This window comes from Manacus vitellinus, unplaced genomic scaffold (genome assembly GCF_001715985.3).
Source record: "Manacus vitellinus isolate BGI_N305 unplaced genomic scaffold, ASM171598v3 scaffold_35_pilon, whole genome shotgun sequence".
Classification (NCBI taxonomy): Eukaryota; Metazoa; Chordata; class Aves; order Passeriformes; family Pipridae; genus Manacus; species Manacus vitellinus.
The window spans coordinates 4372354-4383079 of record NW_021940498.1 but is presented as its reverse complement, the minus strand read 5'-3'; the positions used below and the strand labels follow the sequence as shown (position 1 = coordinate 4383079).

The 10726-nt window shown below is 60.3% G+C and overlaps 1 protein-coding gene across 1 annotated transcript in view; it reads right to left on the bottom strand.

The window, feature by feature from the left end:
• Positions 1 to 8430, bottom strand: part of PDE2A (phosphodiesterase 2A) — a 37459-nt gene extending 29029 nt beyond the window's left edge. The window contains exon 1 of the mRNA XM_029961461.1: positions 8380 to 8430. Coding sequence (XP_029817321.1) covers positions 8380 to 8430 — 51 coding nt within the window. The remainder of the gene's footprint in view (positions 1 to 8379) is intronic.
• Positions 8431 to 10726: the final 2296 nt, after the last annotated feature.

Below are 10726 nucleotides of genomic sequence, written 5' to 3'. Positions count from 1 at the left end.
TCTACATCTTAGCAACCCCAGAGCTGCATCCCAGCAAGCCCAGTCCTGTGTCCCAACAAACCACTGGGTTTGCTGCATCCCAGAAATCCCAGTGCTGTTTCCCACTGAGCCCAGTACAGTGTCCCAGCAAGTCCAGTGGCACGGCCCAGCAAGCACAGTGCTGCATCCCAACAATCACAATGATGCATCCCAGGAAGCCCAGTACGGTGGTCCAGCAATTCCAGGCCGCTTCCCAACAAACCAAGTGCTGTGTCCCACCAAGCCCCATCAAACCCCAGGCTGTGTCCCAACAATCTCAATGATGCATCCCAGGAAGCTCAGTACGGTGGTCCAGCAATTCCAGGCCACTTCCCAACAAACCAAGTGCTGTGTCCCACCAAGCCCCATCAAACCCCAGGCTGTGTCCCCACAATCCCAGTACTGTGTCCCAGCAATCCTTGTGTCTGACAGCACAGCTGTCCCCACCAAACCAGGGCAGGGGACTCCAGGAGGAAATGGGGGCTCAGGCTCGGGCTCTGGCTGGGACTGGGACGATGTTCCTGCAGGGAGGTGAGAACCCCACTCTCTGCCAGTCCCCCTGCCACCACTGCGGGGGGGCAGGAAGCCCTGTGTTTGGAGCTGCAGCCTTGGAATTAACTGTGCCAAATGTTTTATTTGTGTAGAAACGCAATTATGTTAATTAAAGCATATCTGTAATTACAGCACTTAGTGGCCCATAAGTGCACAAGTGACTCTGGTGACTTTGGAGGAGCTGGAAGCCTGGAGGGTGGCTTGGCCCTGGCACCAGAGAGCTCTGTGGCGGTGTCCCCACAAGGTGACAGGGGTGACCCCAGGGCCTGCTCACTCTGCAGGGGTGGTGGGCAGCAAGCAGAAATGCTCAGTACCCACAGCCCCATCCCGGCCACACCACAGCTCTGCTGCTCTGGCAGCCAAGGCAAAAGGCAGGATACGCCTCCAGCACACCAGGGATGATGGAACAGGAGGAAAAAGGGTCCTTGAGGTGGGCACCAGTGCCTGGGCAAAGGGGGCAGTCCTGGCTCTGGGGCTCGAGAGTGTATCTGGGAGGGGAAAATAAATGGGAGGCAGAGGAAGATGACAGCTGCAGCAGCAGCCAACCAACCCACAGGAAGGCTGGGATCACATCCCCCAGTCTCCAGGCAAAGGGAAGAGGGAAGGGGGTGTCTGTCCCCACCTCAGTAAAGCCTTTGTTGTGGGCGGTGTGTGATGGGGGGACAAGGACCCCGGAGGGAGGATGGGCTGGGACAGAGGGGGAGCATGGGAGAGCCTGGAGCAAGGGAAGCAGCAATGTCAGGATGTGCTGGTCTGGCATGGATAGGGAGCTCTGAGGTCCCCAAACACCCAGACACCTCTCCTCCATCACAGAGCAGTCAACCTCCAGGGCCAGCACCTGCTGACACAGCTTCCACCTTCCCCAGCCTCCAGCAGTGACAGAAAATTGCCTGTTTCCTGCAATCACCCAGTCCAGAGCCAAAAGATTTCTCTGGAGCCGAAGGATTTCACCCTGCACATCCACAGGACAGATCCTGGCGTGGGCGCTCCTGGTTAAGCACCACCCTGGCACCTGTGGGCAGGACAGGCACGGATGGCTGCCAAGCTCCCACACTTATTTTGGAGCCATCATCAGCCCTGGGTAATTCCAGACCTGCACAACACTGGGCAGGCACTGAGGGGTGCTGGGCAGTGACACGGCAGCTGCGGGAGCGCGGTGGGAAGGGGACTCACGGCACCGGAGCTTTGCCAGGTGGGATTTGTTTGCTGAGCAAACCCGTGCAGGCTGCTGATCCGGCTGCAGGAGGCTGAGCCCTGTTTGCTCGGCAAACACGCTGCTCCAGGTGCTCCTGGCCTTGGAGCACCGGGTCCTGTGCAGGCAGCTGCCTCATGGCCAGGCTGGGAGACCAGCTCTGGGGGCTGCCAGGAGCCACAGGAATGCAGCTGGCCCTGGTGACGGGGCTGGAAAGCCTGGCAGTGCTGCAAGGCTGCAAATCCCTGGCCCCATTGCATGGCAGCCCTGCAAATCCCTGTCCCCATTGCACAGCATCCCTGCAAATCCCCATTGTGTGGCATCTCTGTAAATCCCATTCCTGTTGCACAGCATCCCTGCAAATCTCCATCCCCACTCCACAGCATTCCTGCAAATTCCTGGGGCTGCCAGGAGCCACAGGAATGCAGCTGGCCCTGGTGACAGGGCTGGAAAGCCTGGCAGTGCTGCAAGGCTGCAAATCCCTGGCCCCGTTGCATGGCAGCCCTGCAAATCCCTATTCTCATTTCGCAGCACCCCATGGCTCCAGGACCCAGCCCATTGGATGCAGGAGGGAACTCCCCACCAAGCTGTTCCCAAGGTGGGTCACCAGGAATGCTGCTGACATGGGCAGCAGTGCCACACCACAGGGACCTCCAAGAGAGGCCACCAGCACCCCAAGGGAGCCAAACCAGGTAGGAGAATGGCAAGGCAAGAGAGACAACACACAGTTACCCTGAATCCCTGGGGAATTGTCCTTGGATAGACACAGTACTACAGACGCTGCCAACTCATCTTTAAATTAGTCAGTTTAGTTGGTAACTAGCGGGGGGGAAAAGGTCTCTGGTGGTGGCGGTTCAGCACGTGCTCATCATCTGCCCTTTGCTGGTTTTCCCCTTTTCTGCCTTTTTTTCTCTTGAAAATAGCAGCAATGGAGCAGTACCCAGGATCCTGCCTCTGCTCTCCATGTCCCATCCATCTCCAGAATCGCAGCCCCCTCGGAGCAGGAATCCTCTCCAAGGCACCAGCACCACAGGTTTCTCCCTGGATCCTCCATTTGTGAACATGGCACGAGCAAGAGCCACTCAGTGGCCTGGGATCCCCTCCCAGATGATCCAAATATCCCTATGAGCCAGAGTGCAGAGAGCAGGGACCATCTGCAGAGGGACAGGAGAGGACACGAAGCCACTCGTGCCTTGGAGGCTCATCAGGGTGAGAACAGCTTTGTCTGAGACTTCCAACCCCATTCCCTGGAGCTGAGCTGAGTTTTTAATTTCCAAAGCCTCAGCTTTCCCTGAGAGGAGGGGAAGGGGGCAGTTGGGGAAGGGGAGTGGCAGTGGGGGCACAGCCCCGAGGCGGGTGTGGGTACTGGGGGAGACATGGAGCTGGCTGAGAGATGTAGCTCAGTCCTGGAATGGGCCACGGAGATGCCACGTGGAATCACAGAAACACAGAATTGTTGAGGTTGGAAAAGCTCACTGAGACCGTCAAGTCCAACCGTTCCCCCCAGCACTGCCAAGGCCACCACTGACCCATGTCCCCAAGTGCCACATCCACACGGCTGTTAAATCCCTCCAGGGATGCGATTGCCCTGGGCAGCCTGTGCTGGACCCTTTCAGGGAAGGAATTTTCCCCAATATCCAATCCAAACCTCCCCTGGTGTATCCTTCCAGGATGGTCCCTGGCACAGCCAAGATCCCACTGGTGCTGGGACCAGTGCCGGAGCAGGTCAGGCTTTTAATCCTGGATTGCGCTTTCCATTAATTAATGGCCTTCCTGTGGTTGAACTGCTGGCTCCAGCTCCCCTGCCTCACGGAGCCTGGACAGAGCAGGTGCCACCTGGCAAGAGTCCCCAGCCTCATCCCCTCCCCTGAGCTGGGATCCCCACGACAGGGCCGGTTCAGGAGCCAGAATCCAACTGAACCGCACAGGTAAGGATGGAAACAGGGTTCTCAGGGCGTCACCGTGGTCCCTCCTGGGAGCACTGTGGCTCTCTGCTGTGCCTGCAGATTTGGGGGTCGCAGGAGGGAGGGGACTGAGGTCCCCCTGCCTGCGCTCTGGCTCTCCACACGCTCGGCTGGCACGTGGAGCTCGTTCCCGACGCGCTCCCGGCTCCATGCATGGCAACGCACACCCTGCCTGACTCGGCACTTCTCTGCAGCCCACGGACCTGCTGTCCCTGTCCCTGCCTGCGCAGCGGGGGGAGGCGGGGGAGTCTCCAGCAGCGCCAAGCCCCCTCCTCCGCAGAGCCCCTCTGTCCTCCCCAAACAGCCCACCCACACAGCCCGGCTCCCACACCATTCCCGGCTCCCACACCATTCCCGGGGCAGTGCCGTGGGGCACCAACACCCTGGGGCTCACGGACACTTCTCACGCCTCAACAACATCCCCCTGGTCCCCACCCGGCACCGCCGCTCCTCGACCGAGCTTCGGCAAAACACTCGAGTTTTGGGGCTTCCCGCCAGCAGTGCTGCTGACTCAGCACCTCTCCCCTCCCTGGGGAGCCCAGGACGGGTGGGAGACAAAACCAAACCCCACGGCAGGTCCCAGCCAGGCTCTGGCACGGCCAAAGGGGAAAAGCCGTGGATGGGGAGGCCACAAGGCTGTGCTGATGGGGAGGATGGAGCGTGCTGTGCCAAGGGAGCACAGGGTGGGCCACATGCCTTTGTCCTGGGAGACTCATGCTTTGTTTAGTCCAGCCCTCACCCCAACCCTGATCCAAGGCCTAGCCATTGCTCTAACCTTAAACTTAGACCCAGCCTACCCCTAAACCTAAACAGAGACCTAACTATAAACCTAACCCCAAACTTAGCCTTAACCCGAGCTCTAACTCTAAAGGTAACAGCAACCTCCACCGTAACCCTAACCCTAGCCCAAAATCTAATCCTCACCTAATGCTAACCCTAAAGCCTAAGCAAGGAAACACACAGCTGCACCCACGGACTTGTGTCCTTCCAGCTGAGCTCCAGGCAAGGAGCTGCTCGAGGACAGGGCTGTGGAGCCATCCTGGCTGCAGGAGAAGGGACATGGGGCAGCTCCAGTGTGAGGATAAACCTCAAACCACCGCGAAGCCGCACGGACATCCTGGAGCAGAGGGATGGAGCATCACCACCGGGCAGTGACACCCTCACCAGGCTGATCGATGCCACCGCCTGGCAGGGCTCCACGCCTCAGAGCCAGGCTGGGGCCATCAGACCTGCCAGGGCTCCTGTTCCAGGCTGCAGCTCCCTCTGTTCTCAAATTCCAGCAGCCCTGCCTGTTATCTGCCCTCGCAGGCAGAAGCATTAGGGCTCTGCTGCAACGGGGTGAGATTTGGGGTGCCCATCAACAAGGAGGGGTTTGCCCGGAGGCTTCACTTGGAGCATCAGCATCCTCACCCCATAACAAGCAGACACTGAACCCCAGGGGACACAGACAGATCCCTCTCCAGACCCCACTCCACAGCCCAGCAGGGCACAGCCACATTTGGCCAGCAACAGCTCAAGGGAAGAGAAGGGGGGAGAAAAGCCTCCACCAGTCTCTGCCTTTCAAATCCTCCTTATAAATAGCTCCTCGGTGTCTTCTGAGTCACCCAGCTGAAACGTGCAAGTTAATAACAGCCTGGGAAGGGGCTGGGAAGGGGCTGGGAAGAGACTGGGAGCCAGGGGAGGTTTCTGGCTCAGTCAGCACTTCATGCCAGGTCTGCACCAGCAGCTACTGGCTGCTTTTCCATCCTCAGGTGCATCAGACCTCCAGCACATCTGGAGAGCAGAGGGCTTTGGGAATGCCAAAACACGTGGTGAGGCTGTCCTTGATGGCTGCAACGCTCGGGCTGGGCCCTAACCCCCTCCCCAGCCCCAGCCAAAAAATCAGGGGTTAATATTTTCAGTGGGAAATGAACCCCACCCCACCTCCAAATCCTCCTCCTCTCTCTATTTGATTTATCATAGAAAACACAAACTGACAAAGACCCAGAAGGCTTGAACCCACCCAGGATGCTCCCAAGTCATTCCTCACCTCTGACTCCATACACTGGTGCTGCAGGCAGGGCACAAGGATTTGGGTCCAGAAGCAGCATTTGAGGCTGGGAAGCAGGATGTGGGGACAGGAGCAGCATTTGGGGCTGAGAGCAGGATCTGGGACAGGAGCAGGACCAAGGGCTGCTGCTGCCAAATAATCAGCCTCAGGGACATTCCTGAGCTGGCATTCAGCAAGTCCCACAGACCACTGTGCTGGTCCATCCCTCCAGGGTGCTATGTGGGTGACAAGGCTTGGGACATCTTCCTACAAGGTGTTCCCAAACACCTTCCTACACTTTCCTGCATGGCCACATTGGACAGGGAACAACCCGGTCTGGTGGAAGGTGTCCCTACCCATGGCAGGGGAGTTGGAACTGGGTGGGCTTTAAGATTCTTTCCAACCTGAACCATCCAGTCCATCCCACAGTCCAGGCTCCAACCCCCGCCAAATATCAAATCTTGGGATCATCACCCAGGTGATCCGAGCCCCAGGCTGCCCACACTCAGCAGCCTCTCCATCCCTGACCCCGCTGCTGCTGCTGTGCCGATGGAGCAGTGGCAGGCAAAGCATCTCCCAGCACTCTCCATCCCCCTCACTCCCCCCTCCAGACAGGTCCATCCATTAAGGAGGACAGGAGAAAGCTGGACAGGCAGAAAGTCCCAGGCAGCTCCGGGCCCTGCCGGCATTTCTGGCCACAGCCCAACACAGCTCCCACTGAGCCACGTGGAAGCTGGGAAGGAGACAAAAGCCAAAGCAGGGACCAGGGTCAGAGGGGAGGAGGAGGAAGGAAGGATTCCCGGAAAGGGCTGCTGCACCCATCCTTGCCCTGGGGAATCCTGCATTCACTCCCTGATGGATGATCAGCCTCCTGGAGCCCCCGGAGCAGCACAGCTCGTGGGGAATGTGCAGGGCTCTGCTGGAGATGATGGCCAGGACACACTTGGTGAGATCCCTCACTAACAGAGCCAGAATCCGGCCTGATTCCCAACACTTCCAAACCACTGGCTGTTCTGAAGTTGAGGATGCTCAGGGGGATGTCCCAGGGTGATGGAGGGAGGCTTCTGGCTCACCCTGGGGATCTTCCATGGCGAGGTGCAGGATGCAGGATGCTCACAGACAGGAGTTTCCCCTCCATTCCCTTACCAGGCACCTCCAAGCTCCAGGGCTGGGTGCCCAGGCAGGTGGGTGACGCTGAAGAACCCCAGATACAGGGGCAAGAAGAGCCTGAGGCTTTGGAAAACCTGGAGAACATCACCTGAGAACCCCAGCAATGGGGGGTCAGGTTGCCCTCACCCCACTGAACCCCTTTCCCTGGGAAGCAGAGCCACCCCAGCCACGCTGATGGGGCGATGGAGTCGGTATTTTCCATGGCACTTTACACACGAAGCCCAGGGACCAGCAATAACCACAGAGCAGAGGGTCTGGGGAGTTCTCCAGGGGGCTCAACAGCCCACCCTCACCTTTGCAGATGCTCCAAAAGGTGGCTGAGCCCAGCTTGTGCCCCCGTGTCCCAGAGAGCCTTGCTCTCTGGGTTCTGCAGGGCTAATGCTACTGGAGCAAGCCCCACAATTGTGGAACGGTTTGGGGTGGAAGGGACCTTTAAAGGTCACCTAGTCCTTTAAAGGTCACCTGCCATGGATGCCCCTGGGCTGCACGCTGAGAGGCAAGCAGGAGGAGTGTGAGGATGCACAACGTGGAGGGACTAGAGTTTCCCTTCCCAGGACACATGGGCAGTGGCAGGTAGGGACATCAGCAGCATCACAAATGTCACTTCATGCCATCAGCCCCCCCAGCTGCTCCCCGGGTACCCTCCAGGCTGGGACTCTAGAGAAAGCAGCTCCCAGTTTGGTGCATCAGGGAGGTAAAATGGGGGTGGAGCGTTACACATCACCCTTGCATGAGCCTTGATGGGGACACATCATCCAGGTTCTGGCATTGATGTGGGCACACACCATCCGGGCCCTGGCATTGACCTGGAACAGCCAGCACAGACTAACACCCCCCTGCAAAGATGCATAAGAACCATCTTTGTCCCCTCGCAGGACACGAGGTTGGTCAGGACACTGCCGCTGCCCAGGGGCTCCCGGCCGTGCCTCGGGCAGGATGGAGCCTCATCCCAGCTGTGGCTGCAGCCACGGTCCTTCCTCCGTCACGTGCCTGGCACTGACCCTGTCACCGGCCCAGCGCTGAGCACGGTGACACTTGCCCAGCTCACACATTTGTGCGGTTGCTCCTGCCAGGCAGCTGCCAGACAAGCAGCAGGGAGGGCTGGGCAGGGGGCGGGCAGCCCTGCCCACGGCCCGAAGGAAGCCCTGACCTCTCCCAAGCTCCGCTGAGCCGGGTCCTTCCCGCAGGGATGCTCAAAGCAGCGTCTCCTCCTTCGTGTTTGCCATCCACAGAGCTCGGCGGCTTCTCCCCCTGCCCCGGCTGCTCTCAGATGCTGCGACAGCAGCAGCTACGGGCACTCCGACATCCCACCCACTGCTAACCGGGTCAGCGGCCGCCCACCCGGGAACCCGCTTCCCGCCGGGGGAAAAGGCGGAAATGGGTTAAAACGTGACCTGGATAAGGCAAAATGGCACTTGACTGGCTGCACCTGCATCTCCCTGCACGAAACGCACCGTGCACGTGGGAGAGCCGGGCCGCCGCTGGATCCCGGCCGCACGCGGCATTCCCGGGCCAGCATCGAACACCAGGGGGCTGGAGAGGGAGCAGGGAGGCGGCAGCATCCCCCCGCAGCGCTGGGATCACCACGGCCACCCCTCCAGCCAGCGCTGCAGGGCCAAGGGCATCATCCTCTGACAGCTCCCGGGAAGCTTTTCCACTTCTGTGTAACCCTCGGGGTATGCAGGGACAGGGACAAATATCTATGAGGGACATGTGGTTATATCTCGGGTAAAAGGAGGAAGCAGCTGGACTCACCATTCCCACCTCTCCTGCCCGGGGCAGCTTGAGGGGCACAGCCAACTCGGCTACGCCAAGTTTTTGTATCATCTACCTTTTTTAAAAGCCTTTAGAGAGCAGCAGAGGCATTCCAGCTGGAGGGAACATGGGGGTTGCATGGCATTTCAAGACCTTTGTGTGTTTTGCTTAAAGAAAAGGACACGTGCACATGTGCAGGCAGCACCAGGGAAGGATCTCTGCAGGGAACAAAGCACACACAGCACCAGGGAGTGAGCCGGGAGAGCTGGGGGAAGGATGCTGCCTGCAGAGACAGACCCAGCACCCGTGGCAGCGTAGGAGGATTGGCAGCTCTTGGGGTCTTGACAAGGTGGGTCCAAGCCCCACACCCCAGAGATGCTGGAGGGTGTTTTCTACAGAGAGGGGTAAAGTTCTCATCCAAAGGTGACCTCACGAAGGTGCAAAAACCGGTGATGCTGGAGGGTAATGTGTTGGGCTGGGGCAGGACTGGGCAGCAACTTCCCTGAACCCCAATACTCCTGTCATCACCTAAAGCACCTGCTCCAGGAGGTCTGGGGCTGCTCCTGGGCACATCCCAGTGCAGCAAGGTGCCCCCAGGGAGTGGTGGTCCCGGTGTTCCCTGCGTGAGCTGCTGAGCCAGGCAGTTCAGCCAGAGCCCGAGCATGTGGAGCTGGCACTGTCAGACAAAGGAATCCAAGCACTGAGCAGCCTCCCTCCTCGCTGCCCTACACCTGTATCCCTTTCCCGCGGTTCAGCTCACCCTCTGGCAATGTGGAGCCTGATCCCACCGGGGTAGGATGGGAAGCGACCGGGAGCACCCCAGATCTCCCGGTACCCAGGAGGCAGAGCACCCAGGTCCTGTGAATGGCCCGTGCCCAGCCTGCTCCCCGGCAGCTGTGGAGCCTCGTGAGCGCTGCACATGCGCGGGCAGAGCCGGGGGGTCTCCGCCAGCCCCAGCCGAGCCCGTGGGCCACGGGAATTGAGGCACCGCCAGATCCCCGTTATCCAGCTCAGCCCCTCTTCCCACGTGGGCGCTTCAGAGCATCACCCTTCCCCGCTTCCAGGGAGCACTGTCATCCCTCAGCAAGGTCACCCCACGCTCTCATTGAAAGCCCCCGATGTCTCTGCTGCAGAACGAGACCACTGTGACCCCTGGAGCCCCATTCCCCTCTCGTCAGATGCAGACAGGCTCTGTGGCACCGGGACCCCCAGACCTGTTGTGTACGTGGGTGGGTGTGCAAGGGGCGGCTTCTCTTGACCTGCGTGAAGCCACCAAAAACACAGTTCAGAGGCCTGACCTGCATTTCACAAAGTCACCCAGGGCCCCCCTGCAGCCCACCACTGGGCCAGGAGCCTTCCACCCCTGCAGGAAATGATCGTGGGGTGAGGGAGATGGGGAAACAGGGAGATTCTGTTCACAGCAGCCGTCTGTCACAGGGACGCCAGCGATGACCTGCCCTGGGCTAACGTAGGTGGCAAGTGGGGAACAGGGTGGGGGAAAGGGGGGTCACAGACTCTTGTCATTCCCCTGCCACCTCCTCCCTGCCAGCTGTCAGGCAGGAGGAACTTTTTCCTGCCTCCCTGGTGTCTCTTTCCCTCCTTTGCCCAGCATCACTCCCAGAGCATCCCTCCCTCCTGCCGTGGTCCCCCCATCCCCGGTGCCGGCGGGAGGGGACTCACAGGTCAGACGCGGCCGCCTGGTACGGCTGGCTCCGGCAGAGGATGGAGTGTCCGCAGCCCTGGCCCATGGCTCCGCATGCTTCGGCACCCTGCCAGCCCCGCCGCCGCCGCGCCCGACTGTCGGTGCCGGCTGGGAGCGGAGACTCCACCGCGCTCAGCTCGGCGCTGTCGCCGAGCCCGATGCAGCGCGCCGAGGCGTGCGGAGGGAGGGCGGAGGGGGGGGCGCCGCTGATTGACGCGCTGCTGCGGCTCCGCGGGGCTGGCGGGGCCGAGCGCTCGCGAGGGCCGAAGGGCCGCACCTGCCGCCCGCGCCGCCCCACCGCCCCCGCGCCCGGCCGCGCCCGTGCGCCGCTCCGCGCCGGGGGG